The sequence below is a fragment of the Chaetodon trifascialis genome, chromosome 19, assembly GCF_039877785.1.
Source record: "Chaetodon trifascialis isolate fChaTrf1 chromosome 19, fChaTrf1.hap1, whole genome shotgun sequence".
Lineage (NCBI taxonomy): Eukaryota > Metazoa > Chordata > Actinopteri > Chaetodontiformes > Chaetodontidae > Chaetodon > Chaetodon trifascialis.
Window position 1 is genome coordinate 23,355,075 of NC_092074.1, and position 19,094 is coordinate 23,374,168.

The 19,094-nt window shown below is 48.3% G+C and overlaps 1 protein-coding gene across 1 annotated transcript in view; it reads right to left on the bottom strand.

The window, feature by feature from the left end:
* Nucleotides 1-19,094, bottom strand: part of man1a1 (mannosidase, alpha, class 1A, member 1) — a 100,925-nt gene that overhangs the window by 37,041 nt on the left and 44,790 nt on the right. The window contains exons 3-4 of the mRNA XM_070988128.1: nt 16,119-16,234; nt 11,036-11,116 (exon numbers count right to left, since the gene is read on the bottom strand). Coding sequence (XP_070844229.1) covers nt 11,036-11,116; nt 16,119-16,234 — 197 coding nt within the window. The remainder of the gene's footprint in view (nt 1-11,035; nt 11,117-16,118; nt 16,235-19,094) is intronic.

Sequence of the window (19,094 nt, forward strand, 5' to 3'; positions counted from 1 at the left end):
AGTGTGTGCAGGTCACCCGAGCTGGTGCAGGACGGATCAGATGGACTAGTTCCTTCAAACATCTGGATGTTCTGCTTTTGTCTTCGCTGTGGTGTTTCTGTCACACTCGTCGTACGATGTGAGGCCTCGCTCCGTTTAGCTGCTGCTCCCTTTACAGTGAGATCAGTGATCCAATCAATTATTCAATTATTTCAGATCTGCATGACCTTTACCATATCAGGTGTGTGTGTGTGTGCGTGTGTGTGTGCGTGTGTGTGTGTGCGTCCTCTCCTCCATGTACTGGCTCACTGAACCGAGTTTCTTATCTAAAGTGTTTTGGTCAGTCAGCCTCGGCCTCGTGTTACACGTGCTCGGCTTTAAAGCCCTGCAAGTCGTTTCGCCCTCGCCGTGCGTGTGCGTGTGCGTGTGCGTGTGCGTGTGCGTGTGCGTTCACAAACACACTCCAAACATTCGCTTCAATCCTTTTCTCTCATCTAATTCGTTTAGGCAAATAAAGGACAACTATTGTGATTTGACATCTTCATTTAAATTGCTAAACAGCTTCCACATGATCACACTGATCTATTTTTACCGTCCCAGCTCTCCGTGCGTCCACGCTGGAAACGGTCTCTGGTTTTGACAGTGACATTTTTCATCATTAATATTTCATTGAAGTTTAGTTGCGCAGAATAAACCCTGACAGCGACTTGTTCATTTTGGCCTCTGCAGGCCGTCCTCTGTCCTCTCCCAGTTCTACCAGTCACTGGAGGCTCTATTTTAGACTGGATTCTCCCTCTGAAGCCGCCGTGATGTGAGCGTTGTGCTCTTCATCACTGCAAAGACGAGCCTTCACGGCACAGACACAGGCTAACATTCACGTCTTCAATCAGCCTGATCAATGTTTGATTTCATCTTTCATCATCTTTAACTGCAGTGTTTGCACTCCTGGCACAGAAAACGTGATGTTAGCCGACAAACTCCCAGACACTTCCTCTGTTCCGACTGAGGTGGGACCTTCAGCGCTGCAGCTGATTGGAGGAGAAACAGTTAAAGTCGCACGTTTACGTAAACCTGAGTCAAACAATTCAACTCATTTTTTCACAATCACAGTGAACATTCTGTTGTAGGTATCAGAGTCGACCTAAAATGAGCAAATTCTACTGCAGCATCCCGAGTAAGGCGTGTGGGGAAACCTCCCATCATGCACCGGGGCAACAGCCTCATGAACATGAGTTTTATTTATGTGTTCCTGCATCGTTCCTGCTGTTTTACACTGTGATCTGCAAACAGGATCCCACTGTTATACAGTTAGTAGTTAGAGTGAATCACTCAAGAGTGAAGCGGCATCAGTCCAAGAGTCAGAGGTTGGAAATCACAGTCCTGTCCTCAATCAGGACGCTGGACGTCAAACTGCAGCTGATTAATGGTGCTCTGATAAGGTGTGAGTGCACCGCTGTGTGCTGTTTCAGGTTAATATGTGGCTCTATCCAAACACGCTGAGCAACTCTGATGAAACTCTAATGAAATAACTGTTGGATAAAATCAGACCACACGGAACTAAATGGACCTCCGAACGTGAGACGGTGACAGTGTGTCCTCCACTCTGTCCTCAATCCTCCTCCTTCCATCTGCAGCCCTGCTCTCTCTCCTCAGAACAGATTAGACCAGCCTAAACTGAGATTAAGATAGATATCCAGAAAATTCATTCTCCACGGTAAGTAAATAACCTTTGTTTGGTGTGTGTGTGTGCGCGTGTGTGTGTGCGTGTGTGTGTGCGTGTGTGTGTGTGTGTGGATGCGTAAGGCGCTTTACTTGGGCAGCAGCACAGCAGGAGGATAAACGAGATGGCCGAAAGGGGAAAAGGGACGGGGGCGGCTGTTTTTCTCTCTCCATCCCAAAGTCAATTTTCTCTCTGAGTGAACGAGGATTTCCTCAGGAAGGAAGCCGCGACCGTCTGCAGCTCCGCCCAACACGCCGAAACACAGCATGTGTTCACGGCTCACCTGTCCGCGGTCGCCGGCGCAGGCGAGAGGTCGGTGATGGGATTACATCACTGTGGGGGGGTGGGAGGGTCATTCTGTTTTTCTGTACAACTCGTTCTGCGTGTAAAATGTTAAGGTGAGAAAAGCTCATCTCAGTCTCCTCAGTCCAGAGGTAACCAGAGGCTGTAACCAGAGGCTGTAACCAGAGGCTGTAACCAGAGGCTGTAACCAGAGGCTGTAACCAGAGGCTGTAACGATCAGCACTGGTCTCAGGAAATGACCTGACGTGAATCAGCCGTCCAAACTGTTACTAATCCACTGACCAACAGATTAAAGGAATAACTGTTCGGGCTTCAGAGAACGCAGACGCACAAATCATCATTTATTTCACGTGCAATCACACCGACAGTGTGTCTGAGACGCTGCAGACGGTCTGCTGTCAACCAGTCGAGTCAGGGATTTACCACGAAACCTGAGCTCATTTCCATTTTTCCTCTGTCTTTGGATGACGTTCTCGCTCTTTCACTGCACTTTACACCTGGATTAAACTGTCTTCACAGCTAAAGACCTGACGCCTGCACATCCACAGGGAACAGTAGTCATACCAGACTCCACCGTTTGGTGGATGCTAGTAACCTTCAGTCCAGGCCTGCGTGTATATTTAGCATGACGGGCCCCAACGGGAATCAAACCCGAGCCCTATCTGAGCTCCGTCCGTCCACTGAGACACACACCGAGAACAACACACTGCACACTGCGAGGAAGACTTCCACCCTGCTCCTCTCTGCTCCGGCTGCACACTGGAGTGGAGTAAATAGAGAGCTGTGTGTGTGTGTGTGTGTGTGTGTGTGTGTGTGTGTGTGTGTGTGTGTGTGTGTGTGTATATCACACTTGACAAGCGTCTGATTGGACAGCCGTCTCGGGAGGCGGGCTGTCAGCGTGCGTTGCCCTTGACCTCTTTGTTCATGGATGTGTGTGTCACATGCCAGTTTGTGTGATTCTGCCTGGAGGTGTCCACTCCACACTGCGTCCATCATCAGGCCGTCCCTCATGTCTCCGTCCTCCCACCATCAGGTCGCATGTGAGCCGTGCAGAAGACATTTACGTACGTTCGGCGGTGAGAATCAAAGTGCTGTCGAGCAGGACACTGGACTTCCTTCAAGCGCTGCACAGATGCTGGACGCCGAGGACAAGCCGGCCTGCCATTGGCCTGCAGCTTCCTGTCTCAGTCAATCTTCGTTTCACTGACTCACTCTGTCTGTCCTCGATGTAAAAGCATTTTCTCATGCCAGCCATCCTGCTGCTGCGATACGCCGCACCTCTACGCCTCCTCTTTCTGCTGGCTTTTCCATTATCTGAGCTACTGGCTAAAAGACGGAGCCCATCCCGTCTCTTCACGCCTCTCGGATAACTCCTCCACCCATCTCGTTTGTTATTCTCCACACAGCTCCTCCTGCGCTCCTGTGTCTTCTCCACCTCCACATGTGGTTTGAGTGGGCGCACAGACATTTGTTTTTGGCTCTGTCTAATTACAGTGTGGCACGTGTTAATGGAGAACAAATGACTGAAGCGCACATGTTTCAGCATGTCAGACACCACATTTCCTCCTGTAATTGCATTTGACGCAGTTCTCCAGGGTACTCTGGAGAAGTCGCACACAGTTTGAGTTCCTGTTTTAGTTCCTGTTTAGTCATGCTTCTCGCTCATCAAGAACATCATCATGTCGCTCTGGAGGGCTGCTGGTTGAGGGTATTTTTAGCACCTCCATGCAGAGCCAGAACGAGCTGGAGCGAGTGAAGCGGACGCAGATCAGCGTGGACCGGAGAGACCGGCTCTCAGCCTTATTTAGTGAAATGTCACATTAAGGCTGTTCACACTCGTGCTTCTTAGCCATGAGCTAACCCCAGTGCCAGGCCAGAGAAGGCCCAGAGCTGTCTTAACCTAATTTTATTCATTGCTCATTACACTGAGGGCTAACAGTGGATGATGAATCACACTGCAACATTTGAACTGCTGACGAGCACTGAGGACATTAAACATGTGATCGATTGGTTCTGGTGCCGGCTCACACTCGTCATCACAAAGCTCCCTCTGGACAGAAGAGGGGCTCAGTCAGTCCTCTGGGGGCTGTTAGCTCGAGGCTAACAGGGACTTAGTCCAGCTCAGTGTGAAAGGTCTTGTTCTAGTGGACATCAAGTTGTTATTGGACATCCAACTGGCACTTCCACAAAGCTGTCAGGAGAAGGTGTGAGACGAAGAAGTAAAGGAGCCTGATAATGTGATTTATGAGCAGCTGTTCGGGTTAGCGCCCTGTCAGCCGTGAGGCGGAGCAACACCTCACAAAGTTATGCACACCTCCGCGTCCCACTGTCTCCAAACATCACTCCAAGAGCCTCTTGGTTTGTCTGCCTTGATCTCAGCATATCTCCCGTCTAACGCTGCATTTCTGTCCTATCAGACTGATACACTGCTCGTAATCACTGTCATAACATGAGATATTAGGAGGCTTTGGCTCTGTGGCCACTGGGAACAGAGATAAGTTTTCTCTGCTGAACAAGATAATATTTATCCAGAGTGAATACTTTTCTCTGCAGAGAAAGATGGGGAATGGACAGAAGTGATGATGGAAAAACAACATGAGATCATTTTCTGATTAACACTGACGTTTCAGTAACAGAGGGAGGAAAACGGCTGAGGAAAGCCCAGTTTGTTCTGAGCAATAACCTGTAATTAGTCACAAACATGATACAGGCCTGACAGTGATGGAGGCTAATCACAAAGTCTGCATGACGGCAGCAGGAATGAATGTGAACGCACACTAAGACTGAATCCACAGCAGTCTGAGAGCTTCAAGGACCTCTATCGTGGTCCGCTCACGGCCTACTTCAAACAGTATCTGTCATCAGTAATTGTACGATTTGGTATGCAGGCTGAGCGTGGAGCTGCAGGATGAACGCTCGTCCGATCGCAGATCAGAGCGTGCTGATGTTTGTGAATCTGCTCGGGAGAAGCAGTCTTAACAGAGGCCGCTCGATTAGCGACTGGCAAAGCGGTGCAGCGGCGTCCTGAGCCGGGCTCGAGCCTTCTCATCGATCAGACATCACAGAGGCCCGGCAACAGGAACCAGAAGCTCAGCTAACAACCAAACCGTGCCAAGCCAGACCAGTCAAACCCGGACCTGCGCTGTCGTCCAGCAGTGAGGCCGTTTCGGTTCCTCCAGACAAACGCCGCCGCCGGTCACCAGAGGGAGGTGGCGTCACCAAAGGTCACCCGTCTGAACGGCAGAGCGGCAGTAACAATGCGTCTCCATGCGCCTGTTTTCTGCACGGTTAACTTAGTGAGAGACGTCAGAGCTGGACAAATCCCTCCACAGCAGCGCTGCCAGAAACACGGCCGAGGGTTCAAACTGTGAACTGAAATCAGCATCAGTTTGTTAGACGCCCTCTCCACGGCTCACTCCCACAGCTCAGCTCGTGTTTGCTTTGGCTGAACTGCAGACCTCAGAGGACGGTGGCTCCTGCCCCTCATTTCTTACAGCGTACAACCAGCAAATGATCCAGCCATTCAGCTTTGTCTTCTCATGTGCTGCCTTCACACTGAGAGCTAACAAACGAGCCTTCCTCTTCCTCTTCCTCTGCAGTGTGTGTCTCATGGAGGTGGTCGAGACACCTGAGAGTCTGCTTTGGCTTCCACTGACAGGATACTCACTTTAATCTGAGCCGCTCTAAAGGATGACAGAGGCAGCTGGGACACTCATCCCTGCATCACCAGATTACTCTGTCAGACACAACTAAAGGAGATTGGGATTAGTTTTCATCACAATCAAGCACCATCATTGCCGTTCATTATAATCGGTCCAGGATGAGGCTTTGGAGAGGATGAAAACGTCCTCTTTCAATGATGAAGAGCAAATTTCAAAAGCAGATCTTCACACAAGGACTTGATGGCTCGCTCTAATTTGACTCTTACACATTATAATCACCTCGATGACTTCATTGATTTTGTCATGATTACACACAGTGTTCCTCCTCATGCGTTCACAAAGTGGTGAACTCGCTCCATCCTCTGTGAACGACTGAGTCTTTCCAGGACGCCCTTTCATACCCAATCCTGATCCTCTCACCTGTCACCAGTCCACCTGTTCACCTGTGGACTGTGCTGCACACACACAGGTCGCACTAACATCACTTCACCAAGAGGTCGACATTTACTGCTTCTGCTCTTCAGACACGTTTCTTCCCTCCTTACTCTCCTTCTTCTGTCCATCCGAACCTGAGTAAGAACATTTTCGTCTTCTAATGTCCTGACCTCCGTCCCTTTCGCGGTCTTCATTTAATTCCTTTATTATTTTCATTTCTCTTAATCCCTGGTTTCTGTTCTGGCTGCTTCCTGAACCCATGCGACGCACTGACTCTCTGAGGGTTAGTCCGTTTGTTCACACTGGGGAGGTGCACGCATGCTAAAAACCTTGATTTTTCTTTGTGCTCTTGTCTACAATTCCCCCACAATGCAATGCTCTCACAACTGGAAAATGGACTGTGGCTGATGGAACAGCTCCAGGATCAGCTCAGAACAGAAGAAATAATATGAATTCTGCTCTTCTGTCGAGCAGCAGCTGGTTGAAGTCAGAGTGTGACTGACGTCCGTTGGCAGGAGTATCATTTAATTTCTCCTGAGAATAAAACAGTTCAGTTGATTTCTCGCATGCTACAGTGAAACAGTGAAGACGAGTTGAACACAGAGCTGTGAGAAAGCGTCTTCTGTCTCTCCATTTTCTGCCTTCCATCGCTTCAAATGTCTTCTGGTCATTTCCTCCATCAATCATCACCTTCCTCTGCACCTCTTTCAGGTCTCTCCTCTTATTTTCCTCATCAGCATCTTCCTCCACGCTTCCTTCCTCCTCGTCTTCCTCTCTCGTTCCCGCTGCAGTCCGTCCTTCCTCTGTCCTCCCCTCCTTGAAGCACTTAGCTTTGATTAGCGGGAGGACTGGAAGCCTTCTACTTTGTTGATCTCTCCACGCTTCTCCCCTCCTTCCTCCCGTCCTCCTCTTCCTCCCTTTCTTGGTGGATGAGGCTGCACGCTGTGATCTGTATGCAGGCGGCGGCGTTAAAAGCCTGCCAGTAGGGTGCACGCAGCCAGGACCAGCTGTACTTTTACTGATCAAATTTTCATCAAAGGCTCAGGTCTCTTTGAGTCGGAGCCAGACTGAGACCAACAGGGAGTGACGGAGCGACTCCTCTGCTCTCCCTGCTCCTTCTGTCGCTCTCTAACACCTCCCTCTCCACCACCCTCTGACCACTCATCATCCTCCTCAACCCAACAGCTCCTCATTTCCCACATTCAGCCACAATTAAAGTGATGATGGAGCTCAAACTCTGACGTCCAGCTAAGGAAACCACACGAGTGTCGGATAAATCAGATCTGAATGTGGGATTTCAGCTGGTGTGCAAACACTGAAAGCAGTGAAACTGTAAGCTGAAGCAAAAACGACAGTGAAAGCAGTTCAAATGAGCAGCGCTGATGCGTCCACTGCTTTCACCTCTCACCTCTTTAAAAGACACTTCAGCTGCTTTCAGAGCTTCACACAAACTGACAAACCTTCAAGCTCGTCGAACACGGTCAGCAGCTACGCTTCAACACATTTTACTTTCAGCTCTGAAGCCTAAAAACACTTCAAACCCTTTCAGAGCTTCAGCTCTAACTCCTGTTTAACAACACAATGAACGTATGAGGACATTTTAACTGTTCACAGTGTTAGCGCCTGCAATCAGTAATTCTCGTCTTTTCTTTAAGAAGCTGAGATGTTTTAGTCATTTAAATACTCCAAACATGTTCCAGTCATAATCCATTCACTCATTCACTTGTGGGATGTAATACCACAGAAACCACACGTTTATATGTTAGCGCACAGAGCTGCATTCAGAGGCGGGTGATGCTTTCAAAGAGTTTAAGGACGAACGTCCCGACAGGCAGAAATCCAGGTGATTCTAATCAGCACAGGTAGAATTAATCAGTGGAAGCAGCTGGTTTGGTGCTTCCATGCTGTGTTTTCCTGTCACTCCACTTTATTGCACGTAACGTTTTTTAAAGGATCAGAACGTTATGATTTCTCTATCAGTGTTATGAGTGAACGTGAAGCCTGGTCTCAGCCTCAATGACAAGATGCTGGTGCTGAAGACTTATTTCCACTCTGCGTAGTATGTTTGTGATGTTTATGTGAGGACATGATAGAAAAATGATGAGGACAGGGCTCGTCAGGCTCACGCTGCGATGCCATCCACAGAAGCTCCTGTTAATGTTGGCTGAGAGGAGGACTGTGAGTGGGCCTAATATGAACAAAGCCTCGTATCTGCAATGAATCCATTTTCCAATTCAGACAGCGAGCCGCAGGATGCAGAGGACGTCGAGGGGAGGAAGAGTCTGTGAGGTCGCAGTCTCACCTTTGTAGCTGACGGCCTCTCTGCTCTGAGCTCTCTGGTTTGAGGTTCGACATCTTCTCTGAGGGTCAGGTTCAGATACTCCACACGGGGAGTTACATAACGCCTGACCACTGCTCAATTAGTCCATTTACTTATAAAAATATCAGTGTGCACATGCAGCTTAATCCACTTTATCTGCAGAGCTCTGATCAGTTCAGCAGAGAAAAGTGGAAACTGGAGCGCTCCTCTAAAAACACAGAAAGGCATCATGTGACATCTCAGATTAAGACATCTTATTAATCCTCATTCATGCATAACTTCTGCACAGTGAAGATCAGAGGAATCTCAACTTAAATCCTGGTTTACAACACAAAATAACATCAGGAAATAATAAAGACAGTCATTCTTAATTTAAAGCCTCATCATAAATCTCCATTCAGGACATTGTCAGACTCTTCTTGGGGATGTCTTACTCTGTTAGAGACAACAAGTCCATTGAACGACGTCAAACTTTCCTCAGCTCCACCTTTTCTTTGACCTGTGTGACTGCAGACAGAGTGTCTCTGACTTCTGGAGGTCGACTGAAGACATTTAAGAAACTGTGATGAGCATTTTTCCCTTTTTCTGACCATTTGCAGACTCACTGATTTCATTTCACAATAAAGGATCAAGCTACATGAGATTGCCAGTGCGAGCTGGATTAACTCCAGTACAGCTCCCAGTTGTCCTTCACTGGACCCAGCAGGCACTGATGTGGTTTGGTCTTTAGTCCCAGCGCCCCCTTCAGTGTCCACCCTGCACCTCTCAGTCCAACATCAACAGTCCTTCAGCAGCAACATTCAGTCATGTTGTCCATTAACAGCCATCCATCGGCCCCCCCATCGTCAGGGGGCCCTGACCTGCAGCTGAAGCAGAGGGACCCCTGAAGGAGTCTTGAACTGAGTGACTCTCATTAGGAAGAAATGGAGCTCAGAGTGACTGCTGAGGAACGATGGAGTCACTCGATCAGTTCAGGCGATCGGCGAGCTGCCGTCTCCACCGGAGCAGCTCGCTGTGATTGGCTGCTGGGCCAACCAATGTGGGGCTTCATCTCATGTTGATAAAGCAACCAACAGTCCTTCACATCGAGCCGTTGATCTGAAAACAGATTCATCTTTCTGCACGTTTTCCAGACTCGCATGAAAAGGAGTCTTCGTCCCAGCTTTCAACTGTTCTTCTTTCTCTTCATGTCATTCATCCTTGATCGTCAGGGAGTTCTGATGCTGTAACTGTTCACTTCTTTCTGACACTTTCTAGAAAATCTAAATCCTGAAAATAATCCTCACATTAATTGTCGTATTCGTTAGTTGCTTAAAAGGATTAACCTCTATGAGTCTTGTTACATTGTCTTTCTCTGACGAACTGATGAATAAACAAGATATTTAATATTTAAGCTGTCAGGCGTCAACAGAAAAGCTGACGAGCCGTAGAGTCGTGTGAAGATCCTTTGAACCTCTTCTTTTCATTTTACATCTTTGCTTTGGTGTTCTCTAAGTAATAATTACTCTTTCTGTTTGTGTAATTATTTCTTATTTTCAGCCATAACCCAAACATCCAGCACCTGACAAATGAGACGCGGCGTTCACTCGACTCTCTGAGTGTTAAAGCGCTGAAATGCTCATTGTGTTTGGAAACGGGTTTTGTTTCCAGAGCGCTCCCAGTCTGACCTGCACCACCTCATTTAAGATGCTGTGTTAGCTTGTATTTGTGCATCAAAGTGGCATCAGTCCAGACAGAGACATGAACACTGAAACCTTTCTGCTTTCAGAGATGTGTTTGGCAGGTTTTACCAGGCTTTGAGCAGGTGATTTGTGGAGTGATTCATCCTGTGACGTTCATTAAGACACTGAGGCGTGTAGTTATGAGAGAGGAGAGAAGATACTGAGGAAAAGTGGGTTGAACAGAAAATGTCAGAGTTGAACACGACCTGAGTGTAACGTCGATTCACAGCCTCTTGTCACTAAACACTTTCACACGTGCATCAGACACAGCAGGACGTGAGTAAAGCCAGCAACCTTGTGGAATCGCTCTCCTCTCATTTTTCTGAATAAAGCAAGCCTGGACAATCATTCTTCAGCACTTCAGAACATACTCTGCGTCCCAAGGCTGATGGAAACACCACCTTTCTCTTCCCTGTCACCGATGAAAAGAGACTCTTAAAAGTACAGCTGTGAAAAATGGCTGTTTTCTGTACCGGAGGCGCCTTGTAGGCGACCTGAGGCTCACTGCTGTTCTTACTAACACTCAGGACGGAGCTGTGCAGAACAAAAGGCCCGGTCTGATGCATGGATAACACCGCTGCATCCTTCATCCACGCAGAACAACATTCAGACCATCCTCAGGTCAGCCACAGTGTGTTTAACCCTCACAGGTGAACTTACCTTGGCACTCGCTACCGGGATCCACTTATCTGTACCAGCTCTTAGAGGGCATATTAAGAAATACTATGAGCATATAAAAGCTCTCATTCACCCACTCATCTCCACCATCCATCATCTGCTCAGCACCATCTGTTTCCTCAGCCGACCAGCAGGCAGCAGGACGCCTCCTCGAGGCCTCTGTCACTGCAGGAGCAGCGTGAGGAAACACCACAGGAGGCTTAAGTGTGTTCCTTACCTCTTTCCCAGACAGGTAGTAGGCAGACAGCAGACCTCCAACAAACCGGATGTTCACCTCGAACACAGACACCTCCGCGTTCTGCAACGGGGACAAAGAAGAGAGCGTGAGGAGAGCCAATGATGACGAAGACGAGCCGCTGAAGTGCACCGAGGACGCGGCTCATTTAGCATCGTTTTAGCTCTGCGCTCGGCGTGTGCATTATGCATGTGCTCGGGGTGAGTGGAGAAGTGGATACCTGTGGAAGATTTGAACAGTTATAATGCACTGTGGGTGTTTGGAGTGTGGAGCTGGATTCTGACTGCAGGAACGCAGGGCGGTCACTTCATCCTGGATGAAATATCTCAACACTTTTAGATGGACTGCCATGAAATTTCATCAGGGGCTGAACTACAGACAGGTGGTGGTGCAGGTGGACATGTTAGCATGCCATCAAAGCTGTGCTAACATGTGAATGCAGCAAACTCTGTAGCTACATATTATCTGGCCTGATAAATAAAGCATAAGGCCTCCGGCCGGGCACTCTCATTTCATTCTGTCACAGCGCAGTGAAGGACTTCATCGGCTCCAAAGTTAAAAAATAAGTCCCTGGAAACACTTTTGCAGACAAAATGGGATGAATAATAAGAGAAAGTGCAGTTTGTGAAGCCGCCTGTCTCTGCAGCAGAACAATGAAGCGCCGTCTCTCCGTCCCGCTCTCGTCACGTCTCTATGAACAGAGTCCTGAGTCAGATGAATTTTCTGTGCCTGACTGACAGCTCTCATAAGTCACTGCTGTCAGCCACAGAGAGGACAATAGACTCTGCCGTGGAAAAACAAATGATGTGTCCCGTCATTTGTCCCCAGTCTGAATGATGGAGGACTTAGATTGTGTGGCTAATTCATCCTAATTAAAATTTCATCGTTTCCTCCAAAACGCTCAGGCGCCTGAGAGGCAGAAGCACAATAACGTGTGTTCCTGCCGCCTGCTGTCTATCAGCAGAGCAGCTTAAAGCTCGAGAGCCAAACATCCTGTCATAGAAATGTTTCAGCTTGTTTTTCCAGTTCTGAACATGAACTTTGAGCAAACGCTCCTCTCTCGCTCCCCTTCAGGACGATGACCCTCCGAGTCAGCAGACGTCATCTCTCTCCTGACCAAGCCGGCAGGCGAGGAGTCACGTCTCCTGGTCTGCAGCGTTAAAGCCGCTGCAGAGGACGCGTGAAACTGACCGAGCGCCGCCTTTTCCCAGCACAGAGCTAATTATGACATCAGCAGGACGAGTCGATGCGAGCAGACCTCTGGAGATCAGAGTGGATCTGATGATCTTTGTGTGTTAACTGCTGCTCCAAAGCTCAAACTTCAGACGCTTCTCTATGACAGGAAACGTTTCCTTTTCCCATCATACACTGTGTTTCAGATAGAGGGAGTCTCAGGAGGGCTGTGAACCCCGCGCTCTCGCCCTTTGTCTTTAAATAGATTTCAAAGTGCTGCTTAACTGCTTGTGTAGAAATAAATGGCAGTGACCTGTGTGGCTGCTGCAGCGGGACTCTGAGTGAGCTGTCGGAGCCGCACTCACATTTTCTCAGGTTTGTGATGCAGACCAAACGCTGTTTCATTCAGCGCACTTAAAATAGCCGAGAGCGATGCTGATGTCACTGCAGGTACTGTTTCTACCACAGACTGGGGACGTAGAGATTAACTGACACATACCAGACAACGAATGCAGCGTCACACACGTCACGTTAGTCACCACAAACCTCACGACTCGTCCTCCATCAGGCTACAAACGATCCGCCGTATCACCGGCTCTCAGCTTGAAGAAGAGTCATGATGTCATGAAAAGAGCGCCGGTCGAACCTCCAACGTCTTCGAACGCAACGCTTGAAAATGTGCGTAGAAACAGCGACGGAAACATGATGACTGTGTTTGATTAACTTAAGTTAAAAAGTGTGACAAAATTATGAATTATTAATCATTATTACAAGAAAGATGCTTCCAGAAAACGGGCCGCGCTGAATAGTGCTGACTGAGTTTCCTCTGGCTTTGAGTTCACAGAGCAGATCAATTCAATTCAGTAAATTCTAGTAAAAACCTCCCACAACATCATATTTTTGGACCTTGACGGCTGTTGCACATTTTAGTCCTGAGCCAGCAGCTCCTGTGGCACTGAGAGGGCACAGAGCATTGGTGTGGAGCCCACAGCTCCGCAGAAAACAGTTTACACAGCAGTTAGAAAACCGGCCGCCGCCGTGTGCCGACGATTCAGAGCCGCCACAACTCTTCTTCTTTGCTTCGGGACAGTAACATCGATGCGGACGTGTTGCGTAAACACAGCAGGTGTGTTTGGACTGTCCATCTGTTACGTCCTGGCTGCTGTCATCACTGCTGGATTCACGAGGCTCAAACAACCTCCGTCATCGACCGAACCTTTGTCCTCTCTTGTCTGTCTCTTCTTATCCTCTGTGTCTCTGAAGTTACCTGAAAACAGGTGACTGTACCTGCGTGGTGCAATGGCACATTTCTAAGTTTAAAGACTTGGAATTTAAAGACTTGAGTCACAGAAGTTTATTGTTCACGAGACGTGACGTCAGCCCATGCTCGGTGAGTCCACGTCATCCATCAGACAAACATCTGGAGTGAGTGAGGAGAAACGTGTGAATGTATTGTTAGAAAATGAAATTTCAGAAAGATTAGCAAACCTAAACGATCCTAAACAGACACCCTGAAGCTTCCCACTGGGTTCACAGTGAGTGCCTTCCCATTAAAACACCTATTCGAAAGCACATGCAGAACGCACGGAGCAGCAGAGGCAGCAGATCAGAAGACAACGGGCTCCACGCTGTGAGACTGACAGCTCGGCTGCAGGTAAACACAGAAAATCAGGCAGGATTATGCACAGAGGATTGTCGTAGCACTGGAAAGTCAGGTGTGCAAAATCCTCCACGAGCTGAATGAGGTGAAACTGAACATCCACAGTTTGGGATGAAGAGGATTAAAGCTGATCTGAAGAAGAGCTCGATGTTTGGATCACGTCAGGCAGACGCTGTTCAGTCCAGAGATGCCTGAGCTGATGTCTGTGAGCAGCCATGTTTACAGCCTCACCTTAATGAGGAGCTCTTAACGGGGACGTTATAATGAGGATGGAGGCGGACATCAAAGGACAGAGTGTGTGTCTCACCCACAGACATGTCCACATGTCCTTAAGCTCATCAGTCCCTCACGTGTCCTCATCTCTCATTACATTGTCTGATGGAAACCTGCTCCACATTTCATGAAAGTATCGCTCGTGCTGTCAGTTAGCAGCTAATAAAAGCCCAAAAGGTTTTGTCTGCAGCGCTTAAATCTGATGAATCAGCATTCCTCATTAAGCCGGACCATCCTTTATGCTAATCTGCACCTTTCAGTCACCTCCAGTGTGACGGCCTGTGATCTGTGTGTGTGTGCAAAGGCTCAGCAGCTCACACAGGAAGTCCTGTGACACACTGTTACGAGTGTTTGCCCACACACACATGCAGGAAAACACACTCAATCACTGCCGGGTGGATAAGTGGAAGGAATCGAACTCTTCCTGTGTGCCTCCCTTTCTTTCTTCTGCTCATGTTTCTCGTTATTTGTCGATTTTTAATTTGGTTGCTCAGTTCAAGTGTGTGTGTGTGCGTGTGTGTGTGCGTGTGTGTGTGTGTGTGTGTGTTGTTTACCATCAGCAATAGGATGGAAAAGGCCTTGATGTTGCTGCACTTAACCATCTGCCTGTCTGAGTCATTGATGTGTGTGTGTGTGTGTGTGTGTGTGTGTGTGTGTGTGTGTGTGTGTGTGTGTGTGTGTGTGTGTGTGTGTGTGTGTGTGTGTTTGTTCGCAGTGGCAAGTAAACAGTAATCGGTGGAGATCTGCGTATGGATTCATCGGACGTCTTTCAGGCTCTTTGCCTCTGGGTTCGATTGCTAACTTTGTGGAAGAGGAATCAGAGTCAATACACACACGCATGCATGCACGCACGCACGCACGCACGCACGCACGCACGCACACACACACACACACACACACACACACACACACACACTCCTTCCTGTATGCCTCGTCACGTCTGAATAAAGTTTATTTAAACACTGTTACATTAGGTCGTCACACAGAGACAAAGTGCTCGCCTGAATCACAGCCAATCAGAGTCCAGATGAAACAACGCGTCAGCATCAAGCAGCTGTAGTTTCATCCTTTCATCTATTTCCTGAGCTTAAAATGAAAGGTTTACGGGCCGTGGGAGTCCTGTGTGTCAGCCTTCGTCCTTGGCAAGAAGCTTTCAGGCTTTCTTGGTGTTTTAATGAGAAGACTGTGGTTTATTGTCCTGTGGGACGTCAGGACGCTTTGACATTCTTCACACTGCAGACACATTGTGGACAGATTTGTCTTCGGCTTCCTGACGCAGACTCCAGCAAACACTGCCTCGTCCTGTAAAGCCTGAAAGTCGTCGTATTGACAGTAAACATCCCACCCAGCTTCGCTCTGATCCAACACTTTCTGACAAGCTGTTCCCTCCTCAGAAGACATGTAAGCCGTGAGCAGACGATGTCTTCGCTGCTGTCCGTCTGTCAGCCACGTCTCAGAAAATGTGACGGATTTGGCCAAATCTCAGTGGGACAGGTGCTGATCTGGATTTGGGATTTACGCCATTTAGCTGCTTTCATTTACTGGTATGATATGTTGAATTGGAGCGTGTGAGATGCAGGACGCCGACATGTGAACAGCATCTAAAACTCAGAGCCAGGCGACAAACTACAAACAGCTGACTTGAAGCATCTGTGTCTTCACCTGAAGCCTGAGCTGCTGAATGATTCCACCTCCACAGCTCTTACCTCTCGTTGTCTTCAATTACATCATGGCTGACATTATCACCTAACCTTCAAGGGTGTTTCACATTAAATCCCCATTAACTAACACATGCTAATGCTAACGGGAGAGGGGCTGGTCTTTCGAGGCTCCTCTCCACCACGGGGATCAATAACTCAAGTCTCTATCGACTGCACTGTGGCTTATGGCGGAGGGTCGAGGCTCCTGCAGCATCGATCCATCTGATCGTCACAAGGCGCTCGCCACACGCTTCCTTACCACGTTAAAGTCGAGGTTCTTCTCCACCCACTCCGTGGCGGTGTCGAACTCCTCGAACATTTCCATGATGTAGAGGGTGTCCAGAGCGTCCACGATGGTGGCCCCCTTTATGCTGCCTGCAGGAGAAACAGAGGAGACAGTTAGAGGACGTGGCTTTGTGTGTCTTCAGCGGTGCGTTTACATGCTGAAGTAACTGAGAAACGCTGGGAGGGAATCTGAATGAAAGACCCTTCAGTTCAACTTCCCCAAATGAGCAAAAACTCTGATGACATTCGTTCAGATGATAAAAGCTCATTAGTCAGCGCGCCGTCCCTTTTATCGGTATGAATGACAACAGGTGTTAGCGGCAGGAGAAAGCGCTGAAAAACAGCAGAAGTTAAGAGTTACGTTTGCAGGTTGAATAAATTATTTTCTGCACAGATGGCGAGAGGCAGCGATTATCGGCGCTGATGAAACGTCGGGAGTGTTGCTCATCTCTAGTGATTAGCCTCATAGCAGGAGGGAAGACACACAAAGCGTCGGTTCACCGCTGTCATTAGCCAAACCCCTCAACCAATCAAACGCCACCCAACACCTCAGTCTGTGGACGCTCAATAAATCATTAAGCGCGCGGCGCCGAGCCCTCGGCAAAGCTTTTAGTCCTGACATGCTTGTTGGAAACACAAGACGTCGTCTGTGCTGTGTGACCACTTGGAGGTGAGACAAAAAGACGGAAAAGAGAGCGAAGATGAGGAGGAGGAGGAGGAGGTGCGAGACAATCAGAGAGACAGAGAGCAGATATGAAGACATGAATACATCAGAGCAGATATGAAAACATGAATACATCTGGGCCGACGGACGGAGAGACGGACGGGAGGACAGGTGGACAGAAAGACACATAAGAGGCAGAGAAAGCGAGCGGTGGACGCTGGAGAGACGTTTGTGGAGTCGGATGAAAGCCTTGCTGCTGCTGCCGGTCTGTTACTGCGAGAATCTGTGCGTTTATGTCCTGTAAGTAGTGGGAGGATGTAAAGGCAGCTAAAAGCTTTCCATTAGACACAATGCTGAGTCATCACGGAGGTGGAGGCCGCCGCGCTCCGTCAGTACTCACACTGTGTCGGGAGATGATTAATATTTCTTTAAAATCACCACTGAGAGATGACGACTGGGTCAGCCGGCTGTGAGGCTGAGCGTCATCACAACAGACACAAACAGTGTGTCTGAAAAGAAAGCTGAGGAACAATACTCATTATTTTATTTATGATCAAAGACGTGAAGAAAGAGACGCTCAACCTCGACAGAGAAGCTCAGCATGAAAGGAAGAGTCAAACATTTTGCTTTCTGAGAGATGATCGACGCCAGTCTTCAACCTGTGCGTGAGCACAAAGCTGAAACTGAGGAAATTAGCCTAGCTTAGCATAAAGACTGGAAACGGGGGGAAACAGCTAGCATGGCTCTCTCCAAGTGTACTGTTTACTGCTCTGTTTGTGTAAAGATTCAGCCAACAACACACGCGACAATAAAGACTTTTCAGTCAAGTGTTGGACAGTGGATTTTCAAACTCTGGACAAACTCCAGCTGCGTCCCCCCCTTCAAGACAATCACCATCAGGCTGCAGCTTCGTGCTGACCTCACTGACATGAGAGCAGTCAGTGACGTGGAGACCTACATTTAATGTACAACACCATCAGCGATCTTTTATCTAAAGTCTGTCAAGCCTCAGCTCAGGTGGCACAAAGACAGATCATGTGACTGGAGGTGTCAGCTGACTGTCGAAGTCACTCGTCCTTCCTGTTTTTCATCCATCTCACATTGTCCCTCCACTGAACCTCCAGAGGGACAAAAAGAGGCCATGACACTTTCTTCCCATCCATTGTCTTGTCACTGTGCTTCCTTCCCCCTCACTGCTCTTCCTGTACCTGTGTGTGTGTGTGTGTGTGTGTGTGTGTGTGTGTGTGTGTGTGTGTGTGTGTGTGTGTGTGTGTGTGTGGTGCAGATGGTTAACGAGCGAGCGGAATACTGATCCTGAGTGTAAAAAAGGTGGATGTTACAGAGGAAAGGTTTGTGGAGCTTTTATGACATTTATGTTGTTTATGAAATGTGTCGTCACAAAGTGTTTCTGACTGTCGCGGCTGATTGGCTCTCAGTTCAGGATCACATGACTCCATCTCTGCGTGAGGATCACGACGGTCCCGCCCCACCAAATCCAACAACGCCAACAGGAAATGAGACGGATGTCAATCAAGCACGACGTCCTCAGAAGAGGTCGAATTAATGCAGAATCAGTGGAAATGTGTGTGTGTGCGCGTGTGTGTGTGTTTTCATCTTATGGTTCGTCTGCAGTGAAAATGAAAGTAAGATATGTGACAGTGAGTGCTGGTCAATAATTTAACGTGTTTTTAGTCGATTATCAATCATTTCCCTGTCGTGGGATCAATAAGGTTACATCATATCATATCTCATCCAATCATATTGGAACTGTTGCTCAAACATTTGTGCATTTTGTTGTTGAAAGCTCATAAAATTAATTGCAGCTATTTTGGCAACAGGTTCATCTTTTCAGTCATTTTTCAACCAATATTTGAGCTGAATTTCTGAGTTTTTCACTAAGCATCATGTGGAACATAACGGTCAGACTGATCACTGGCTCCTCATCACCAACGAGGACGTCAATGACCTTCAGTTACTGCACAAAATACCCAGAATACTTGTGTTTCCATGGAGCACACAGATGAAAATGATCAGCAGAGAGGGCACCGCCAAATCTGCTAAACCCAGCTCGTCAGCAGATCCAGGGTTTGTCTCAGGGTCCAGATGGGAGGACATTAAACCTGAGAGGGGACTCAGCCCAGGTCCTCGAGGCTGCAGGACTAAAGTCCACTGATCCTGGAGGAGATGTGTGTGCTGCTGAGGACTGTGAGACGACTGTCAGCAGAGGACAACATCAACGATGCTTCTGCAGACGAGTGGACGTGGAGGACAGAGTCTGTAAAGAAG